Genomic DNA, 23,454 nt, shown 5'->3' on the forward strand with positions numbered 1-23,454 from the left:
ATTATGGCCTGGTTTGGGCTAGAAGGGACCTCAGAGATCATCTCATTCTAGAAACACTTCTAAGTCCTCAAGGTCAAGTCACTGTGCAGACCTTCTGTAATCAACTCCTGTGGATCCCTGCAACATGAATGGATCTCAGACAAGCACATGTCATTTGAAGGTAACTTCACAAGGTGTGCAGAGAGAGAGGGAGGCACAAAGTGCCAGTTGTCTTCAGAAAAATTAATACCCAGTAAATAAACTGCTGGAAGGGTGGCATGGTGTTAAATGGCAACACTGCTGCAAGCAGGGTCAGAACTCCAGTGCTTCCCAGGAATGTCCTGCAAGGTGTTACTGGTGGGACCTTTAACAACAAACCCACCCAGGCAAGAACCTCACAACCCACAGAGCAGAAGTACCAAGCCTTTATTACAAGATCCATGATTCCAGGGCAGAGCTGTGTCCAGGGCTGCCAGTCCCACCCAGCTGAGGGTGGGGCAGTGCTGCTGCTGGATTTCCCCATTGCCAGGACACCCCCAGCCTTTGTTCCAGCTTTGGAATTCCCTGAACTGCTGCTGCCAGCACTGAGTGGGCCAAACCAAGGAAGTGCCTCTTGGAAAAGCCAAACACCACAAGGGAAGGGGAAAAAAAATATCAAAAAGAATAAATCACACACTGGACACAGTTAGCACTATGAGAAGTTGAATGAGTTGCTTTACATCCACATTGCAAATAATTTCACAAGCTGGGAAATGAGTTTGCTGAGTCTCCTCTTCCCCTGGGGGTGGAAGGTGTTGGTTTGCTGGATCCTGGATGGGATGTGCAGAGCCACACTGAATCCATGTTATCTGTTGTTGTTGGGGTTTTGAACAAAATTGATGGAGTAGGAGCCAGTTGATGAATCCTGTTTGATCTGGAAGTTCTCTGTTGACAGGCCAAAGGGGCGCAGGACCAAATTGCCCAGATCCTTCAGCTTGCCTGCAATGACATTCCAGGAAAACACTGAGAGCTGAGGGAAACTTCCCTGGAAGGACATCCAACTACACCCAGCCCTGCTGATTTATCCATCACAGGTAAATGCTGAGGAAATCTCTGCATTTGTTAATATTCAACACTCCTAGCAGGAAGTAAAAATCACTGTTAAATATCTACAGAGTATGAGAGTTAATAAAGTCCTGTCAGTATATGGATCACACGTGATTCCTGACTCTGGAAAATGGATCTTGCACAGCTGTAAGAGGGAAAGGACAACAAAAGGACATCCTTTAAAAAAATCCTATATAGAAATTACAGAATAGATGAAGTGGAACAGGAAGCAGAGGTAACAACTTCACTGCAGGCATGACAACACAAAGGAAGAAGAGGGCAGGTTTCAAAGAAAAACATTCTTTTCCTCCTGGTTTTAATTGTAGATTTCCTAAAGGAAGTGCAGAAGTTTGGACAAGTTGAAGCCTTCTCAAGGTTTGCCTGCCCAGGCTGCACCCCCACCTTTCCAGAAGCTCCCACCTGCACTGAGTTTGCCTGGCAGGACACTGGGAAAGGTTTTTTCCAGTTGCAGGGAGCTGGATGATTTTTCCCAGAGCCCATGAACATCCCTGCCTGCCTCAGGATCCACCCTGCAGCTGGAGCACAGCACGGATCTGGGGCTTTATGAGAACTCCAGCAGCACATCCCAGCTCACCTTCCTGCTCCCCCCTCCCCAGGCAGCCTCTGGGCAGCCACACTGAATGAATTGTTAATGAGGCAGAAGAAAGCCTCGGCTTTTCCGGGCACTGCAGCCCGGAGCTGCTGCTGCTGTCCTGGCACACACAGACCCAGCATTGTGGGAAGCTCTGTCTCCTCCTCCCACAGCTCCTTTCAGCTCTAAATTAAGGGCTGTAGTGAACTGCAACCCCCTCCTAAAGAAAAGCTCCCTCAGAGCCTGTGCTGGGAGGAAGGAAAAGGCACCACGTGGAGCTGGGGCTCAGCTGCAGAGGCTGCCCAGCCTCCCACATTCCCTGTCCCCAAGCAGGGTCACACTCTCCTTCCTCTGCCCTTTTTCTCACACATTTTGCTCTTTTTCTTTCAAACACACCCTGTTTATTTTCCACCTGCAACTCCAGCACATTCAGGTTCTTCACCAAAGCAAATTTTCGGAGGTTAACAAGAAAACAGAACTGTAAAAATCAATTTAGGGCTCAGAAGTCTGTGATTCATTACTCACCTAAACTGCAGTTCAACACCCTATTGAAAGAGGCAGATGCAGGAAAAGATTACTCACAATTTACATTAAGATGTAACAGCCAAAATTAATTGCTATTCAGTCTCTCTGGCAATAATTCTGGCTCAGTTGCTGGAGTTTGGAAGTTGAAAAGCTCCATCTTGCTTGTGTAAAGAATTCTTTTGGAGAAAAGACAAATTTCCTGATGAGGTCTCCTCTTTGTGCAACTTCTTGTATTACCAACATTTTTAAGCAATTAAAAGAGCAAGGGCAAAATCCTTTTCCTTTCCCTAAATGGTAAATGAGGACTGAACTGTAACTGTAATTTGGTTCTGGTTTAACTTAAAATCACCTTGTGCAGGATTGGGGTTCAGCAGCTCAGCTGCAAACACAACATAACTGTCAATAGAAAAAAATAAAAATAAACCCCATAATTCTTTAGGCACAAAGCCTAATAGATATCTTTGCTTATCTCAGGTAGCTGGAAAAAGTCTCTTTTTGGCAGGAAGGCCCAGGTGAGGTGCTCTGGCCCCCAAACTGCTAAAACCATTCCAAAGCTCCCCTCTCCTCACACCCTCTCCCCAAAGGAGTGGTCCCAGATATCACAATAATTATAAAAGTCTCTAAACAAGACTGGAAGTCATTGGCTTTAAGGAGAGAAATACAAACCCCCCCAGAAAATGTTCACATCCAGTCACTGAGGCAGAGGATGCTCATGGAAGTACAGAGGGAAAAGTCACTTGGATTTGAGAGCTCCTTCCCAAGGCTGCTCCAAGTCCAGCTCTCTTTGATGTGAACTCAGGGGTCACTTCATCCTGAGCAAACTTCAGTGGCAGCAGAGCTGATCAAAACATGGAAATAACTGAAATATAAATGTCAGCCTTGGAAAGGAGAGATCCTTGAGGACACACAGCACCAGTGGGCTCAGCTTGGCCACAAAACAGGATTTTTCTGGTGACATCAGCCTCAGCAGTCACATGGCCCACAAGGAAAATCCAGCCAGGAATGTGTGCTCTGGGTTATTTACACACAAGCACTGCACAAGGGGTTCAGCCTGTGACAGAAATGAGCTGCAGCCCTGGGAAACAGGAAACACCCTTGGGAAGGAGGAGGATGCACTCCATTTATCTGGGTTTGTTTGTACACAGCTCCAGCTTCATGGCAGTGGGAGGTGGTTGGGCAACCCAGGCCTTGTTTGAGTTGAAAGAATAAAAATTCAGCCAAACCAGGACAGGCCAATTCACTGACTGAGGAGCAGTTCAAAGGAGGCAAAGCACAAACTGGGACACTGTTCCTAATTTCAGTTCAGTGTCAGTGCTCCTGGAGCAGGCCCAGCCTGGAACTGCCAGGATGCCTCAGATTTGCTGTCCTGGAGCCCAAAAGGCAGGAACACAAGCCAGGCACCTGAGCTGCCCCTTGGGAAGGCAGGAATGCCCCCCTGGCACTGCCCAAGCCCAGTCACCAGCTCCAGCCACAGTGCCAGGAGCCAGCTCCATCCTGGCAGTGGGAAATGCCATCAGAAAGGTGCAAAAGTGGGAACAGCTTCAAACAAATTCACTGGCCAGCAAAACATTCCAGAGGAATTTCTGAACCACCACATTCCATCGAGTTTCTCTTCTCCCACTCCTTCCAGAACTCCCATCTGAGCCCCCTGCAGGGCTTTCCCCTGGGCTCAGACAGAGCTGCAGCAGTCTGCAAACCTTGGGAAGTGTTTCCTTCCTCCATGCATCACCACTGCCTCCCTTGACAGCACACAGGGGATCTTGGAACACCCAGGAGAAGGAGCTGCACACATTCCTGATTCATCTCAAGAGAATGTTTTATAGAAACCCCTCAGTTTGTCACAGCAGTGAGCTCAGGCAGTGCTGAGCTCAACCCCCTGCCACCATCAGTGTCATTTAACCAGAGCTGGGACAGCCCTGTCCCACACGAGGCTGGGGATGAACACAGGTTCTGAACACAGGCTCTGGGCTGTCCTACCCTGCTCTCAGTCTGGCTCTCCAGCTGGTTGAACTCCTTGTGTGACATCACTGAGAAGGGATTTCTTGCTCCAGAATCCCAACAGAAATAGTCTGAAGTGGTTCCCAAAAGCCCAGTTCAGTTTTGAAATCTCAACTGCCACTTTTAAAGTATTAACACTGTTAAAAGATATCTCACCTAGTCTGACATCCAGGAAAAAACCAACAGTGCAGAACTAGGGTTGGATTTACTATTCCAGTCAAATCCCTTGTGATTAGTGAGGCCCTTCAGAGTTCAGCAAAGATCAGGAATTATTTTCATATTACTTTGTGCTGAAACCCATCCCATGTCCTACCAATGGGCCTGATCCTTCTGGAGATTTTCTGCATTTGTCATTTATTTATAGCCCCATCACCCTTAACCTGCTTTACTTGGGGCTTGCTCTCTGCACAATGGGGGAGGCAGACTCTGATCCTGTAAAGCTCTGCAAAGCCTCCCTGACACTCTGCTAGGTCAGAGCAGAACAAAGCCAGAGCAAATCAGAGGCTGCAGAGAAGAAATTACAGGAAAACATCAGCATAAGCTGAAACAGTCTCCTCTTCCCAAATATATCAAGAATCAGTGTGAAAGACAGGCTGAGTTGGTTTAACCTGATTTTCTGCAGAACAGCCAAACACTGCCTTGGGAATTGTAATTCCAGTCCTGGTGCTAACCCTGGCTAGGTCCAATTCAGTCTCCAACCAACAGCAATGAAATGCTGAATAAATCAAGGCAAACATGAACACCTGGAGGTCTCTGAGCTGGAAGTGCTACAGAAAGAATCACATTTATTTCTTCAGCCCCCAGATCAAACATCCCCAGTTATTCCAGCTGGGGAGTTCCTTTAGGTGCAGGTTTAGTGAAAGCCCTTTCAGGGGAATGTTTGCTTTGAGGGTTTATTTGCAGGGAGAGGGGGCTGAGCAGTTGGGTTGGGTCTCACCATTTCCCCAGTTCTTACATACATCAATATGAAATTGTTTTAAAAGGTTTTAAATCTTCTTTCTTTAAATGGAACTCATGGCTTTTTCTGCATGGGAGAATTCCTTGTCTTCAATTTACTGTAGGTGAAACCAAGAAACTGAGAACTACAAAGAAATCAGGAGTTTTAACATTGAACAAATATTTCCTTTCAGATTTACCTCCTTTAAATTTTGTACAAGAGATTCTATTCATGCATTTTTTCCTAGTAGATTATGAAGGTTTTTATGGAAGTACATGCTACTCACCCAACATTTCTTTCTTTAATTTTTCATTCCTCTCCTCAATCTGCTGTGGTAATCTCTGTGGAGAGAGAAACTGGAATGAGATCCCTGCTTTCAGTAATGCTCCCCTTTTGGACATGAGCAGTGACACAAATCCTGAGGTGCAGTTCCTGCTCCAGGCTCTGAACACTGCTCATCCAGAGACTCAGCATTTCCCACTCCAGGAATGTCCCCATGGACACCCATTTTTATCTGGTGTCTGTGATACTCATCCCCAAGTACAGCTTGTACTTCATGTGCCCTGAAATCCCTCAAAACCTGTGTGGAAGCTGAATTTCTCCCAACAGTTACACACCTGGGAAAACCAAACCTAACCATTGCCTCCAGATAATGAAACTTTCTGGGAAAGCAGCAATAGGGATGATTTGACCACAAACCATGATAATTCCAAACTGTTTAGTCTGGCATTGAAAAAGTCAAAACTAACTGAGGATTGAAATCAGAACTCCAGTTCTGCACTCCTGAAATACAAACCCAATCAGGAATCAAAGAACTATTGTGCATTTCATATTTTAATCTGTCATTTAACAGGGTCATGACATTCCCTAGAGCAGTGTGAGATCATTCCTGTGGGCAGGGAGGAGGAAGATTTGCTCTAACTGTGAATGAAGCCAATTTGCAGATTTTCTTGAGGCATCATCTTCATTGCAGTGAGAGAGAAAAGATCCTGTGACATTCCTGCAAAGCAGAGACACTTTTACCTCACAACAGAGCAAAGCTTCTCAGCCTCCTCCAGGTTAGAGATGTAACCAGGTATGTGGAGTCAACAGCTGAAACTTGGGGGGTTTTATTATGAAATTTAGAGATTTATGATGAATATTTGAGAAGTGTAAAATGATAGCTGTCAGGATTTCCTTAACAGGTTTTCAAAAAGGGAGTTTTAGGCTTCAGTCTCAATAGTTGGCTTCTCCCTCAAATCTGACAAGGACCAGCTCAAGGCAGAACAGACCAAATGCCAGTGCAGGGTAACTTGAGGGCATTTTCTCCAAAGGGCTCTGCAGCCCAAGGCTGGGCCTGCCCAAGGGAGGTCAGGGAGCAGAGGGGGTGGAACCCCCAGCCCCTGCACTGCCCAGGCACAGAAATCAGGAATAAACACTGATCTCTCTGACTGGGCCTGAGGGATGGCCAGAGGAGCAGCAGCACTGCTGGGATTCCCTTCTGGGCTCTCCTGGGATCATCAGGGCTCAGGCACTGAGAGAAAACCCTGCCCTTGCAGAGGCCCAGGGACAGTGTTTGTACCTGCAGGGGTTCCCAAAGCCTGAGCAGAACCAGCCCCCCTGAGGGTCTGACTCAGAATCCTGGATTGTCCTGAGTGGGAAGAGCCCACCAGGATCACCCAGTGCAGCTCCTGGCCCTGCCCAGACCCCCCCAGCAGCCCCAGGGCCCTGCCCATTCCCTGGGGAGCTGCTCCTGACCCAGCTCCAGAGGCAGCAGCTCCTTTCTGGGAGCTCAGCTGCTTTATGGGATCACCCCTCACCACCCAGCAGCACTCACACAGTTAAGCAGAATATTTTCTGCCATCAGTGCAACTGATCCAGTCCCCCAGGAAATCATTCCAGGCAAGGTTTCTTGCCTAATATGCCATAAAAGCTGTTCCTAATCTGTCACTTACAACACCACAGTGTGGGGAAAAGGGGGGCAGAATCACTGCTAATGATTTATTTTCCCAAATGGAGACTTAAAACAATTAAGCCATTCAAAAAGATTTTTGTAACAACATATTCAAGGTTTAGAGACAAATTTGCAGGTGATGCTCATGAGGTTTTTTTCCTTCTGAGGCAGAATCCATTGCAGGTTCACTGGTGTGAAGCTGAATTAAAATAATGATAAATAAGTTAGGCCAAAGTTCACTGAAAGGCTTCAGCTTACCATGCAAGCTTCTCTGGCTTGATGAACTGATGGGTCTTTTTCTAGGACTGCCTTATAATCTTCCAGAGCTTCATCTAATTTTTCTGTTTTTTCATAGAGTTCTGCTCTCCTCAGCAAAGCTCTGATATAGTGAGGGTCTAATTCCACAGCTGGAAAACAAAAGCAAAGCCCAGGATTGTACTTGAAACATTTCTCCATCCCTCAAATGAATTCTGAAGTGTGTATTACATTTGTAAGTTGTCTTCAGAATGTAAGTCAGGATCAAGCAGAGGCAGAGCTTAAAGCTAAGTCAGAATTCAGAAACAGCTGCCTGGGACAGTCTCATGCTCATATTTCATTTAATGTCCACAATCTCTCACAGATGGAAGTGATTTATGATGACAAAGCTTTAAATGTGCAATCCTATCCAAGCAGGGATTCTAAGGGATGCTACAGAAACATTAAGGACCTGCAAGATCTTTCACTTTTTGTGTGTTTAGCAAGTGGCTATTATTAGATTGCAGCTAAAGTTAAATGTCCCTCCAGACACGCACAGCAGGGAAAATCAGCCTTGCCATGCTTATCTCAGTTCAAGTGGAGACAAACTCCAGGAGAATTTCTGGAGCTCTTCTGAATTTAATATTAAACAGCCCAGACTGTGCTGGGAATGCACAAGCAGTGATTTCAGCTCTGGGAGCTGCAGAGGGGCATCCTGACTGAACCTCAGCTTCTCCTCCCCTCCCTGCCCTGGCAGCCAGGGCTGTTTGCAGCTCTGAATGTTAAACCCAGCAGAACCTCCACATGGTAATTCCTCCAGAATCCCTTCAGCCATTTTTCACCTCAGGAACAGGGAATGTGAAAGATTTCACCACAGAAACAGGGAATATGAGGGATTTTTCATCACAGAAAGAGGAAATGTGAAAGATTTCACCTCAGAGAAAGGGACTGTGAGGGATTTTTCATCACAGAAAGAGGTCTGTCCATTTTATAATTCCCAGCCCATTAAAATGGTTCTGGGGACAATTAAATCTCAAGTTATCCAGGCAAATATTCCAGTTTATTTCCTCTGGAAGGACAAAGGCAGTGGCACAGTCAGCAAGCTGCAGGTGCCTGAATTGCTCTGCTGTGCTCCAGTCCCTGGGGAGTGTCAGGCTCTGGCAGCTCAAATCTCCTGCTCAAAGCACATTGATTCCCTGTGAGCCACTGCAAAATTCAAGGTGTTTTTCAGAAAGCAGCAGCACCAAAGGCAGGCAAAGCCCCAGTGAGAGAGGCCAGGGAGGATCTGGTACCTCCAGGAGCCCTTTCAGCAAGCACAGCTCCCATTTCTGTGCAGGCAGTGCTGGCACACAGCCACTGGATTAGTTCTCTGATTGGTAATTTGGGTTTTTTTCCCCAGCTGTCACAGGGAGTTTAACAAACACTCGAGGGTGGGTGAGTGGGTGGAAGCAATAAAGCAAAGCACAGCTGAACTGATTCCACCAGAAGGTGCAGAGAGAGAACTCTGCAGGGCAGGAACAGGGGAACAGAAGCCCTGGTGACAAAGCAAAAGCTGTGCAGGAAAAGGACTTGATCATGCTTTTAACTCTATAAAGCCTCAGAGTTCTTTGGAATCTGGATTAAACCAGGATTTGGGGAGGATGGCAGCTGGAGGTGGGTTTGAAATCACAGGTGTGGGAAACAGTTTCCACTTTCCTATTAAAAACAAGTACAGACTGCAGCCTTATGGTACAAGAGAACAGAAAGAAAATTACTGCAGATAGGAAAGGTTTGACAGACATTTTACAAAATAAGTAATACAAATCAGGTGTTTTCTGTTCAATTCTTTAAAGACCTTTATGCCCAAAATTACAGCTCTGCAGTGAAGGCACTAAATGACACAATTTATGTATAAAAATCTGGCACAAGAGCAGCACAGATAGAAAAAAGTACCTTTGGTGCAGTCACTCAGGGCAGCCTCTGTCTTGTCCTAGAACACAAAGCAGTTTTTGTTAGACTGAAGTCACATTTCTTCATGTCCCCATCCCTGGAGGTGGCACTCAGGGCTCTGGGTGGGGACAAGGTGGGGATGGGGCACAGCTTGGACTCCATGGTCCTGGGGGCTCTGATCACTTCAGAACTGCATTGGTGCCAGACTCAATCCAGTGTGCCACAGGATAAACCAACACTCACCTGTTTCATTTTTGCAGCAGCTCTGTTTGAGAAGAGAACAGCCCTGTCCTTCTGGAAGCAGGCTGGGCAGATCTGCAGAGCCTTGCTGTAGGACTCTTCTGCCTCTCCATAGTCTGCAGAGCAACAGGAAAAAGCCAAACCAAACCATTTATTTCCAATCACTGAACCCCATGGCTGAGATTCTTTTGGAAACAATTTTCAATTCTGGTGACACCAGAATCAGTAGCTGCTCCTAAAGAACATCACCAAGTACAATCAATTATTTTAAAATTGACTTAATTCTGCTTATAAAAGCAGGAATATACTCCTGAGCTGAATGCAGCAAGAGCAGCAGGATGTGGATGTAATTCTAATTCCTGAAATTGTTTCCTCTTTGAGCAGAGGTGGAATCCCTTTGGATGAAGGGAAGGGAAGAAGTGCTGAAAGCTGTCCCTGCACTGTGCAGTGACACAGCTGCCAGGGCTTTTATGGCCACATCATCTTCACTTGACTTAAAGATCACAGGGGTTACCAAGGACTGCAGCAACACTCCAGGCCTGGGGCTCTCCTGGGCTCAGCAGCTCCCTCCTGCCCTCTCTGATGCCCTCCAGAGCTGGGGATCATTCCAGGATTGTTCCCTCAGGACACAATGAGGCTCCTCAGGGCACAGATTCCTTACCTGTGTCCTGCTGACTGAGGGAAGCAGGAACTGCATTTCCTGCTTGCTCTGGGAATCCTGCACTCACCAGCAGATTAAATCAAAGGCAGGTGTGAAAACCACTTCCCCCCTTCTGGCTGTTCATTAAAATCAATGAACACAGCCCCAGATCTTGCATCAATTCTGAGCACAACCATCAGCCCAACTCAGAGCCCAGGGAAGCCTTCTTTGATCAGTAAAAGGAACCCTGGCTCTTGGAAGGCAGACATGGACATCCTGTTTTAGTATCCAAATGTTTGGGATTTAAACAACTCTAAAGGAGGTCTGACATCTCTGTCTCTTCTCTAGAGCTGAATGAAACATGAGAGAGGTGATAAAATGCAACAAGGACAGTGTGAGATCTTCCTCAGGGTTTTCTGCAGCACCACCACGGTGGCTCAGTACTAAGGTGAGATTCTCTAACATCCACAGGGTGCTCAGAGATGATCAACCCACCTCCTTTCTTGAAGTGCTCATTTCCTTTCTCCTTCAGCCCCGTGCTCTCCTTTCTTCTTCTCTACAAAAGAAAAGACAATGTCTCAGAGTATTTCACTGAAATGAACAACTAGGTCAGCTGCAGTTCCAAATAAAGTATGGAAGGGAAGCAGAATAAAACATAATCTGAAGAGTTTTAACTCTGCCAAGATCTGCTTGTAGACCCTGTGACATGAAATCCTTTATAGACCCATGAAACACTGGAGTGTAACAGCAAGGCAATTAAAAAGCTCCACATCACAGCCACCAGGAAGCAGGGAGAGCATCCATGGAGAATTCCAAGCTTTAAACCAACACATCAGCTTTTAGCTGGCTGCTTGCTTCTCCTTTCCAACTCCATTTAATTCACTCACTGCAGGTCAACTGTGCAGAATATATTTGAAATGTAAAGTCTCAAAAGTTTTGCTTGAAATAATTCCACCTCAGCAATTCCAGTTATTTTCAGAGATGCACAGGGGAAAGGTCCAGGCTGAGAAAGATTTCTACCCTGAAAGATTTCTTAGGAGAAGTAAGTGAACCCCCAGGAGCAGGTTGTTTGTCCAGTGAGAACTGCACATGTGAGCAGGGCTGGGTTTTCAACCATGAACATCTTGGCACAAGGGGAGGCCATGCTCAGGCTCTCAGCCTGTGACACACAAAACTCAGGGTGTCACTGAGCCACCCCTTCAGCCTCCTGGCACTGCAGACATCCCTGAAAAGCAGGGAGAGGCAGCAACATCACAGAGCTCAGGAGTCATCCTGTGCTACAAAACCATCCTTGGAGCACTGACTTTTCTCCCAGCACACAAAGGACTTCAATGGAGGTGTCTGTAAATGACAGATCACTGAGCAATTAAAAAGCCAACAGTAGGAAAAGGAGCAGTTTCCTTTCCTGCAGATTGTGTGAATCAAGGATTAATGCAATTATCAATATCACACAGAACATCTCCTTGGAAACAGCTAAATATAGTACAGAGTGTGGAGCACTGCAGCAGCTCCCAGCTATGCCAAGGACTGACAAACAGCTCCAAGTCCCAGGTTCTTCCTCCTGCTTTTATTGGCTTTGGGAATTGATTCACCTGACCACTGGCACCACCTTGGGAACAGATCAGCCTCAGTGCAAGGACACTGAGTCAGGACACAGAATTCCACAGCAAAATCTCACCTGACCCCTTTGATACATGCCCAGACCATCACATTAGTTCCTATTGCCTCCTAAATAGCTTTTCCAACACCCATTGCTGCTCACATTTTAAAGAAACCCCACAGAACACAGGGCAGACAAACCATGCCCAACTATTCTGGAAGTGCCCTTGCTCAGGCAGGGCTGACAAACCCCCCAAGTCCTTCCACAACACCCCAGGGGACACACTTGGTGCTTTCCACACATGAACATACAAATTCCATCCTTCAGGCTGCATGGAAATCCCAAATCCTCTGTGAAATGCACTCTGCTGTTCAGCACAGGCAATGTGGAACTGCTACACGTCAATTTTCAAGGGAGCACACAGAAATTCCTGCCTGGACCCCACAAAAAGGATTTGTAAATATTCTGAAAGGTGAAAAAAGGGTGAAAATGACCCCAGCATTTCGTGGCACTGAACAAAGCAACCTCATCTCAGCACAGGGCAGGCCTGAGATGAGGATCCTGCAGGAAAGATCTCCACAGACAGCCCTCAGTGAGGGGAAGGGCTGCCTGAAACACAAACCCCACTGACTTCATTGCTCATGACCTATTTAAAGTGGCCTTTCAGTGCCATGAGCACTCTCTGCTGCACAGGGTTCAGTTACAGCTCCACGAGAATGAAAGGATTTCTGTGATGAACACAACTACAGCATGCTGACACCAGTCCTGAGGCAGAAACCCTGCATCCAGGGGTGCTGGATGAAAAGTTTCACCTGCATTATCAATATTTTGTTTCATTTTATCCAGATTATTAAAAAAATATTAAATTATGCAAGAAATGCTAATATAAAAAATGATTTGCAGCAAGAAAGCTTCAGAAGAATAAGCTTTGTATTAAAAAAAAAGAGTAAAAGGAAAAACAACAAAGCAACAAAGCAGCACTTTGAAGAGCTCTGTGTATGATTTCGTAATTTATTCAGCTCCCTGCACAGCAGCAATGGTTCAGAACTGGCATTGCTGTGAGAGCCTGACCAACATTTTCAGCACATCCCTGGTTGTGGGTTTCACTTCTACACTGAGTGTCCAGAGTATTTTTAAAAGGTGAAGTCTGTAGGGTACCTCCTGCACATCAATGGATTTGCATTTCAGGTATGACTGACCAAGAAGCAACACCTAAAAGCCAATTCCTCTGACTTTTCCACCAAATGTAAAAGCATGAAAAATGGATGAGCCCCTCACATGCTAAAGGCACTGCCCTGCAAAGCAGCCTGGGTGTGAAATAAATCCATTATTTATTCCTCCATCCAGACATTCCTTTAACACAACAGGGGAAAGGCAACTCTTCCAATTTCCATTTCAGCTGGACTGCTCCAGGGGAGGTGGGAGAAGCTGCTCAAATCCAGGGAAAAGCCCCAGAGCACTGAGAAGAGACAGCTCTGCCCTGAGGATGGAGAATTCCCAGCAGCTCTCAGGGACCCCTTCAGTCCCCAGGGAAAAATCCCAAGTGACACTGAAGGGATTTGCACAATGTCCCCCCAGTGTCCCCACCAAGCTGGTCCAGAACAGCCAGGGGGTTTCCCTCCCTCCCTCCCTCCCAGGGAACTAGGTCAGCCTGAAGCCTGGGATGCTGTGCCCAGGAAATCCATCCTGCCCTGGGGCTGCACTGCAGGCAGCCACAACTCCAGTTTAGGGTTTGCTGCTCTTCAATGGCAGCAAAATCTGAAGGTTTGGGGGTTTTATGTCAATTTTAATAATGCAAAGATGACAAATTCCATGGCAGGCACTCATGTGGTTTAACTATTTTTTGAGTATTTTTTTTTTAATGTAAGTGGTGCTGATTCTTACAGGATCTGGTAGAAATGTTTAAATTTGGATTCTGAATTTCAATCCCATACTCAGAAAAAAGTCAGTATTTAACCCAAACCTGACTGGAAAAACCAGGGCAGTTGGAAATTATCTAAAGTCATGACAAGGGACAGCTTGGCCTTGTGACAATAAAGTACAAACTTAAATCACACACAGCCCCTGCACCTCAGGGTTATTAACAAAAGCAAGGTATAAAATAGAATTTTACAGAATTTATTTATAACTATAGAATTAGAAATAAATCTTATTTGGATATTAAAGGTAATTTTTATAATAATAAAAGCACTAGTCTGCTGTTGGAGAAAACAGCAAGCTACAGATTCCCTGTTCCCTTGGGAAGTGAGCAGTGCAATGGAAGTGCTGGAAGTGAAATCCTTGAGCAGCCAGAGGGAGCTGAAGGAACAACACCCTCAGTTTGTGACACTGCCCTCAACATTTCCTCTGGCAGTGCCTGAGCTGGGACTGATCCCTTGATTTCCCTCTGCTGGGAGCTGCTCCTGGCTCCAGTTCTGGACACACAGTGAACCTGCCCCTCACAGTCCCTTGGGAAGGTCACCAAAACCAGGAAAATCCAAACTCCTGCTGTTCAGAGGGGAAACAGGAATTTTAAACAGATCAGAAATGCATTTCCCACCTTCCAGTCCCACTTCTCAGTCAGCAGCAGCTGTCTGCTTCCCCCTGCAGTTTTGGGAAGCTACTGCTCTGTTCTGCATCCAAGGGTTTGGATTTCAGTTTAAGGTTGGAATCACCCCAAAATCCCCTTTTTTCAATCTTGAGAACACCCAGAGCTGCACTTGGGAGGGCAATGGCAGGGATAGACCTGGCCTGTCCCTGCTCCCTGGGATTCCATGGAAAAGAACTTTACTCCTTCTACCAGCAAATCAGCAAATCAGCACACTGGAAGCAGCATGGCAGGCAGAGCAGGAGGTGACAGCCCTGCCTGCAGCTCCAGGGAAGCCCAGGCTGAGGGAGCTGCTCCCAGTGACAGCAGTGCCACCACCCTCTGCTGCAGAGGAACTGCCTGGGGCAGGGACACTGGAGCTGCCCACAAACCCATCACAGATCAGGCCTGACAGGAGCAGCCTCTGCCATAGAAATGCACAACTGAACACAAGACTCAAATCAGACAGCAGCACCCAAAGGGACACGAAGGGAGATTTTTCCCTCTTCCTATTAAATTGCCACTCAGCAAGAGAGTTTTGTTTGTTTAAAACTCAAAGAATTATAAATCACGCATGCAGATTATAATTCCAGCTTTTATTCAAATTCTTCTCACCAGCTCTTCAATTAATGATTCCAGCAGATACAGATTTACTGCTCAAATGTTCTTCTCCAGGCTTTAACTCAGAAAATGGAACAGGATGTTTTATTCTATACAGAAACTTCCCTTTATGGAAAACAATGGGATCAACCCAAAGGCACAGGGAGGAAAGGAAGGGTGAGGAGGGGGCAGCTTAAAGGAAATGTCTTCTCTAAGGCAATGTTCTTTAACATGTCCTAGAGCCTGCAGGGAACAGGGGGGTAAAAAAAGGAAATTTTACTCTTTAGCCCAGCAAGAATCTCAGGTATCACTCAAAAATCCTATTTCTGAAAATCAGCTCTCCCACATTCTTACAGAGCTGCTCACAAGACACTCCTCAAGAATCTCCTCTTGCTTGTCTTGCTGACACAATTCCTGCTGTCAGAAGAGGAACTGTCATTCCAGCCAGCTGGAGGTCCAGGGCACATGGAAAGGCCACAGAAGGAACTGCTCAGGAGGAATGCTGGGTATTTATTGGTATTTATTGGAATACTGGCTACAGAACACAGGGTTTCATATCCAAAATTAGAACTTCCAGGCCAGGTGCTGAAGTCCTTGCCACAGAACAGGACAGCATCTGCCAGGATGGAGGAGCTGAGGGACTGGGAGTCCTGCACTGGATAAACTCCTCATTACAGAGTGTCCCTGGGAGCAGGGCTGGGCCAGGCTGAACACTGACCCTGCAACAGCTGCTGGGTGTCCTCAGATTCATTCTGCAGAGCAGCCCCACGTCAAAGCCATCACTGTCACTGACAACCAGCCAGAAAAATCTGCTTGGAATGCATCAAAAGCAATTTGCTGCTCAGTGCCTCTGCTGAGGCAGCAGCAGCAGCCTTGTGAAACAACCCAAACCCTGCAAAGGTGAATTTCAATCCTTCCAAAGCTCAGAGGGGCAAGCCCAGCCAAGGAGCCAGGCTCTGGATGTAAGAACACTTCTCACAGGTTTGTGTCTTAATATCCCTGCAAGTTCTTATTTTGCTTCTCTGTGCAGAGAAGATTTCTTAGGGTATCCCTGCTGTCTCCCTGGAAGAATTCCTGCTGCTTACCATTAGAAATCTCACTGTAAGGGGCTCTTGAAATGTAATTAGAGAAAACACACAATCACTCAGTGGCTGCTTCCCTCTGAGCTCTGCAGCAGCCTCTGCACAGGTGAGTGTTTCTACCCTGAGCTGCTGGAACCTGCACAGAAATAGCCAAAGCCAGGACCAGAATCTGCCTTTGCACCTCCAGAACAGATGAGAGCCTTTTCCTACAGCCCATTGCTGGAGAACATCACTGCACAGAGCCCATCTCCTGCAGCTGCTGAACACAACAATGGGCTTTGCTTACAAAAAACCCAACCTGTGAAGGTGAAGCTCCATGAATTGGACTGGAGCAGGGCTCACATCCAGCTCTCCTTGTGCCCACAGTTTATGGCTGGTGCTGCAGCACCACTTCCTGGGGAGTTTTTGTTATTCAGACAAGCAGCCAAATCAAAGCCATCTCCCATGGCTGCTGGGTGATGTCTGCTTTAACCAGCACTGATCTGAAAGTACAGCTTGACTTCCTGTGAATCACCACCCTGAGTGCCCCACTCACCCTGAGGTGGGCTCACAAAAACCCAGCAAGGGCTGCTCAGAGGCTGCTCCCCACCTCAGCAGCCAAAAAACACTTCTGAGTATTTCTGTCTCATTTGCTGCAGCTGAAGTAAAAATAAATTTAAAAATCATGTTGCCTGTCTCAAAAAACCCCCAAACAAACCTTTTGAGTCATTGGAAGGAGGCTTAAAGGGTTGAAAAAGCTCTGAGTAAATGAATGTACAGCACTGTTTTCAGATTGGGATAGCATGACTTTTTCTTAATAGCTGCAGCATTTACCAGAATCTTTTATCATCAGAATATACAGAATGTTTCACTTTTAAAAATAAATCCACGGCCTTCAGTAGCAAGCACAAGGAGAGTTGGAGCAGCAATTGAGGAGTGACCTATCCAGGGGGAGATCATGGAAGGGGCTGTAACAAGTCTGAGCTCCTAATTCTGCTCTGCATTCAGAGTTCTGCAGCTCTGCTTGCATGAGATAGAAAAGCAGAGAAAAAAACCTACATCTGAAAACCTGCAGCATCCAGAAATCACTCCATGGAACATAAACTCTGATCAGTACTTGTGGTGCTGGTGAGAGACAGAATCCCTCAGTTTGGGTAGCTGAAATCACAAACCACTCTGAAGGGCAGAATTGCTCAACACCCCTGGGAATAAACCTGCAGAAAGATGAGAGCTGCAGCTGCCTCCAGCCCTTCTCTGAGGAAATCTTCCCAGTTTGAAGCAGTTGTTGTTCTGCACTCCCATAGCCCCTTTCAGTGGAGTTCCACACAGCTGAGTGCCAAGATTCAACTTTCCCAATTATTTTGGTCATTTGACAGCAGGCAAAGATCCATGTGCAAAATAAGATGATTATCTAAAAATACACCCAAACCAAGAACAGCACAAAAATGAACACAGCCAATTGCCAGCCTTGCTGCTCTTTTTAGAGTTCAGTTCTAGAACAATTTCCCCCCAGTTTGTAGCAGTTTTTCTCTGAAGCTCTCAAGTCCCAGGCTGGTGCTGCAGCCCCAGTGTGACTCATGATGACAGTGCTCCTTATTGGACAGGAACAAACACAAGGAGAAAAAAGGGACTGCTCACTCAGACTGGAAAAAACCCAAGGGCAATGAAATGATTTTTGTGTGTGAGGAGGTCAAAGAAGGTGAATTTTGCCCTCTGCTCAGCACCTGAGAGATGCATTTGGAGAATATCAAATGGCAAAACCCCCCAAATGAAACAAACTCCCTCCTACAACAGTAACAAGACACTGACTTCCCAGAGGGAGTCAGGGGAGGCCCCCAAAATACTCAGGGCTCTGCAATAAAGGAAATATTAATGAAACATAGGACAAAAGTTTCCAGGATAGTTAAACAGCAGCACAGGGAACCAGAGGGGCTGTGCCAGAGATTTCCCTGGCTCTGGGCAGGGGCTTGGAGTAAAATCCTCCAAAGGATGCACCAGAACAGCTGCTGACATTCCCAGCCCTACTCTCATTATTAAATTACAGCTGGCAGCATTGCTCTGCCCATGGGGAGCCCAAAGTGAGACCCAAAGGGATTCCCACAGGTCCAGCAGAGACCAGAGTGACTTTTAGTCTCACTCCTGCTTCAAGCAGACTCTATCCCATGTTGTCCTTCCCCACTACTGCTTTTCCACCTCAAGGAACTTCTATATTAACACAAAGATGAAAAACTGCATTTTGCTCTTCCCTGCTGCAAAATGTGCCACATTGCCCAATGTGACAGCACTGAAAGCAAACAATCCCACACATTTAATGGGTTTTTGTTTGATTAAAGCCCAAATAATCACAGGGATCTATTCAAACTGAATCCCAACTCTCTGGATTCCTAAATCAGGGAATCAGGAAAACTGTCCTGAAATCTGCTGAGTTTTGGAGAAGCACCTTGCAGGCACTCAGGGGAGCCCAATGCAGGCACAGACAGCAAACAGGGAACAGGGAGGGTTTTGTTGCCTGTAATCTCTGAGTCACAGCCACCTCACTGCTCACAAAATCTGCCCTGGAATGTGAGCATTTAGAGCAGCAAGGAAAGCCACAAGCATTTGTTACCTAAAAGAAGGAATTTAGATCAGCAAAACCAGACCCAGGAGGGCTTTAGAAGTGTCTCTGTGTCAGCCCCAGCCCATGCAAACACTGAGGGCACACAGATTTCAGACCAACACTGGTGCTTTGCATTACCTGCTTCTCCTCCTCTGGCATATCTTTCTCTAGTTCTAGCAAGTACTCTTCATCTAGTTCTGTCTGCTTCTTTGAGCTACTCCCGTCCTCCTGAACATTCCCTTCATCATCCAGCACAGCTCCCTTGGCCTCAAAGGAGTCGTGACAGTCATGGAAACTCTCCTCTGTGGGCTCCTGCCCTGGGCAAGGGGCACAGCCAAAGCCCTGGGGGTGCTGGCCATCTCTGGGGCCAGCCTCTGCAGCCTTCTCATCTGACAGCTTCAGGTGATTGAGCAGCTCCTCAGGTGGGCTTGCATCTTTAAACTCTTCCATGCTGGACTCCTGGGAGGGGGTGGGGAAATGAGAGTGACACTCAGTAATCATCATTTCAAAGACAAACAGGTCCCAGCATCCCAGGGTGGGTGAGGCTGGAAGGGACCACAGTGGGTCACTGGTGCCACCTCCTGCACGCCCAAGCACAGGGCACAGCTCTGGAACCCCCAGGGAGCCTCCAGCCCCTCTCTGGTCTCTGCCCAGGGCAGTTCTGTGCAGGGACAATCGCTGGGCTCAGTCCCTGCTCGCCCCTCTGGTGCCACTGCCGGGCCCTGCTCTGCCCCTCCCCTCATATATTTATACACATCTCAATGCACTCAACCATTTAATTCCTCTTATCCACGTTTACAAATCTTTCAAGTGCTCCAAAGTGCTCTTGACATCCCTAAGGGAAGCTCGCATGTCTCGGGGTTGGGGCAGCTTCCCCTGATTCCACGTCCCGTGCAGGGACACGGGGCCGTGAGCACGGGAACTGCTGGGACCGACCCCAAACACCGGCCCGGCCCCTCCAGCCCCAGCGGCAGCCCCGGGCCGCACTCCCGGCTGGCAGGGCCGCCCCGCTGCCCGCAGCCGAGGCGATGCTGCAGAGCGCGGCCATCGCCCCCGGCCCGGCCCGGCCCCGAGCCCCGGCACGCACCCACCTGCACCAGCCGCGCTTCCGGCTTCCGGCTTCCGCCACACCCCCGGCACGAGGGCACCGCTTCCGGTGCCGGCAGCCAATGGGCGAGGGGCGCGCGCGGGGCATGTCGGGGACTGTAGTTCCGTTATGTGACGTCAGGGAGCGCAGGTGAGGGAGGGCGGAGGAAGGCAGGTGAGAACAGGTGAGGGCAGCTGGGAACAGGTGAGGGCAGGTGAGGGAGTACAAAGGGAAGTAGAGGAAGGCAGCTGAGAACAGGTGAGGTCAGGGGAAGGCAGGTGAGGGCAGGTGCCTCGTCCCACCCGTGGCCACTGTCTCTGTAAATCCTCTCTCTCCATGTTGGCTCCTCCAGGCCCTGCGAGGCCACACCGAGGTCACCCCAAAGCTTCTCCTCTCCAGGTGCACACCCCCAGCTCTCCCAGCAGAGCTGCTCCATCCTCTGCCCATCCCGGCCTGGCTCCAGGTGCTTCCTGAGCCGGCCCAGGGCTGGGGCAGCTCTGCAGGTGCCTCTCACCTGAGGGGACAGGGGCACAGTCCCAGCCCCTCTCCTGCTGCCCACTGGGATCAGCCCAGCGTGTGGGGCTTCATTTCTCCATGCCCAGCTCTCACCCACCATCACTCTCCATCTGTGCATCCCCAGCCTGGACTGATCCCAGGAATTTGCCCCAGTCCAGGTGCAGAACCAGCTCTTGGCTGTGTCAAACCCCATGAGATTCTCCCCGATGAGCATTTCATGTTTACACAGCTCAGAAATACCTGTGGCTTTCCCCTGGAGCTTTGGGATGATCCTCCTCGTGCTCAGCCTCACAGCCCATTCTGCTTTCATACAACATTAAAGCTGTTAAGGTATTTCAGCCTATTGTGGTTTCATACAACAATAAAGCTGTTCAGGTATTTCCAATCTGAGCCCTACAGGAGGCTTGAACTGTGCCAGGGGATGAAACAACACTCTTGCATTCAAAGCCAGAGACTTGGGGTTTTGCACTTGAACTGTTTTTTAGAAATTCCCAAATACTTCTGCTTACACATTCAACACTTTGCCCACCAGCCAGGTGACAATCTGAGTTGATAAAACACCTTCTCGTTAGTTATTCTAATTATTGAAGGCAGGATATCCAAGTCCTCCCGCTGCCCTAAGGGAAAGTTTTACTGTTTAAAAGGCTGGATTTGTATCGTGTAAAACCCGGCACTGCAGTGGATTGGAGGATTTGTGACTCTCCCCGCCACAGAAATCCCATAGGTGGCGGTGTTGGATTTTCCAAGGCAGGTCCCGATCCTTTCCGAGTGAAACTGGTTTTAGTTTAGCGGGGCTGGAGCTGCCCCGAGCTCCAGCAGAGCAGGATTGGGCTCAGCCGCCCAGGAGAGGGACAAATGTTGCACAACTACCCCAGGCTCAGGCCATATGTCAAATTTACTTCTCGGGACAGCTTTTGTGATCTTCACAGTGAAGAAACTAAAACTCAACAAATCAAGCAAAGGAAAAATAAATTACCATTTGCTGGAGGTCACTGAAAGTTCAGGTTCTTCATCAGAATGAAACATTTGCACACAAGTCTCAGTGGAATCAAATGATTGTGCTTCCCAAAGAACATTTTGAAAGGAAATTGTGAAACAGGCAATTAAAGGCTTTTTAATCACTGCTATAAATTAAACTTTTACTACATCCACTTTTTAGGCTGACTTATTAGAGGAACAGTGGTGGATTCTTATAAATTTTGAATATCCATTCTCTTTTTCTCTATGCTTATTACTCTTGGCTGGAGTGCTATAAAGACTATGGGAATTGCTAGACAGGCAGTGTGTTCTTCACATATTTTGTAATTTTGTATTTTGTCACAAGAAATTTGTATTTTGTAATCAGAAATTCCCAGTAACAGCCCCAGATTTCCTTTCCCTGTGTCCTTCCACTTATGTGGGAGTGGAATTTTGGCTATTCTGGGAAAAAGCCAGGCCATAGATTACAACTGAGTGAAAATGTAATTTTCTGCTTTCAGCCAGGCAGGAGAGCAGAGGGGTGCAGAGGACTTGTCCCTGTCACAGTGACAAAGTGACATCATAGCCCTGCTTTTCTCCCCAGGGACACTTGGTTTATCCCCTCAGTTTAGATCCTTAAATCTAATGATGGAATTGCAACCTTTCAGTCCCCAGAAAATTCATAGTGGGTGGGAACATTTTTGGGTTCATTGGCATAAACCCAGCAGGATGTGTGTCCATGTTCTCAGTGTTTCTCTGTGAGCTCCCCAGGTGCAGGTGCTGTTTGTGTGATGTGCTCCATGTCCTGCCCTCCAGAATGTGTGAGCCAGAGAGGAGCTGGGAGGAAGGTGAGCAACACTTGTAGAGTGAATTAAAGCAGAATTCAGTGTGTTCCTGTGGGGATGAACTGGTCTGTGTGTGGAATAAGCAATACTGGGTGTGAGCACACCCATCATTCCATCCCATAACTGCTGGGATTATCTCCTGTGCTCATTTCTGCTCATTTGTCTGAGGTGAAAGTCAAGCACACAAGCTGAGAGCACTGAGCTCAGCTGCTGAATAGAAAGTTGTTACTTTGACATTTTGCAGACTGGAACTGTACTCTGTAATACCAGTGTCCTCTCACATTTGTAAAGATAATGGGAAGCTGCATTTCCAAAGAGCAAAGGATGCAGGATGCTCTCCAGCTTCAGCCTCATTCAGCTGGATTGATTTTACCATAACTCTTCTCACAAATAAGCAGCACTTTTGTGACAGCTGAGTGCACTGAAGCCTAATGGGTTTAATTTCTGTACAGCTGGGCTGTGACAAAGCTCCCTGAGCCATTCCAGCTGTGCCTTTCCACTGAGTGCCTCTGGACCAGCCCCTCCTCAGGGATGAAGCTCCTCACAGCAGCTTAACCTGGGGAAATTCAGTGTTCTGTGAACACCTTCAGTGCTAAATGGCAGCAATTCATGTGGAGAGGAGAATCTGTTTGCCCACAGAGTGGGTTCATCAGAAGTCTGTGAATGAGCATAGAAAAGATCCCACCATGTGCCACTGCCACTGCATGTTCTGCTTGGCAAATTCATTCTGGCTGTAATAAAAAATGGGTTTGTCCCACAAGACTTTATGATTGTGCCCTGGCCCAAATAGTTTTTCCTTTAAAGGAAAACATTGCATCAAAGGAAGGACTAGCAAAAGGAAGAGGGTGATTTTATACAACCACTGTTTGGGCTGGCTTTGCCTGGTGGAGGCTGTAAAAGATTCCAGTGGGGAAAATGAAGATATTCAGAATAGATCTCATCTGGACAAGTCAGGTGGCCTTGCAAAAGTTGATATTTTAGGGTGGCACATCAGACTTTCTCCTCTCTAATCTTTGCAGTCCCTCCTTCAGATCCATGTGGAGTTTTTCCCCATTCTATAGAATTTTTATTGCCTGGACCTGTGTCGAGGCTGTGACTGGAGGTGAAGCTGGTGTTGTTTGACTCTTCTTATCCAAGAGGCAAAGGAGAAGCCTCTAAACATGCAGAGCTCTTTCCAAGGAGTGCTCAAGGAACCAGGGCTGGGGTTCGGCTCTCCAGTGGTCACTGCTGTTTTGGGAGTTATTTGGAGAGATTTAGGAGTGGTGCTTTTAGAAATCAGATCCTCTGCAGGACACTCACTGGAGAGCTGAATGGAGATTCTGAGCTCTCACTGCTGGAATTTTCAAACTTTCAAAGAGCTCCTGGCGAAGGACTTTGACTAATTCCTGATGGAAGAGGAATTACGTGTGTTGGTGATGAGGGAAGGGGCTGCATCCCAGGAGCCACAATGGCAAATGCAGTGGCCATGAGAGTCTGAGAATCCTGCTAAGGGATCTTGGCTGAATCCCAGCCCTACAATAACAGGAGCCAATG

At 47.4% G+C, this 23,454-nt stretch overlaps 1 protein-coding gene across 1 annotated transcript; it reads right to left on the reverse strand.

Moving 5' to 3' along the window:
• Positions 1–386: 386 nt before the first annotated feature.
• Positions 387–19,659, reverse strand: TTC1 (tetratricopeptide repeat domain 1). The gene is made up of 8 exons (XM_056502055.1): positions 19,608–19,659; positions 18,655–18,975; positions 10,589–10,649; positions 9,457–9,569; positions 9,217–9,253; positions 7,309–7,457; positions 5,404–5,458; positions 387–957 (listed from the first exon to the last, which is right to left on the reverse strand). Exons 2-8 carry the CDS (start codon positions 18,964–18,966, stop codon positions 824–826), a joined length of 861 nt encoding a protein of 286 aa, XP_056358030.1. The 5' UTR covers positions 18,967–18,975; positions 19,608–19,659; the 3' UTR covers positions 387–823.
• Between the last annotated feature and the right edge of the window lie 3,795 nt (positions 19,660–23,454).

The sequence above is a fragment of the Oenanthe melanoleuca genome, chromosome 13 (genome assembly GCF_029582105.1).
Source record: "Oenanthe melanoleuca isolate GR-GAL-2019-014 chromosome 13, OMel1.0, whole genome shotgun sequence".
Taxonomy (NCBI): domain Eukaryota; kingdom Metazoa; phylum Chordata; class Aves; order Passeriformes; family Muscicapidae; genus Oenanthe; species Oenanthe melanoleuca.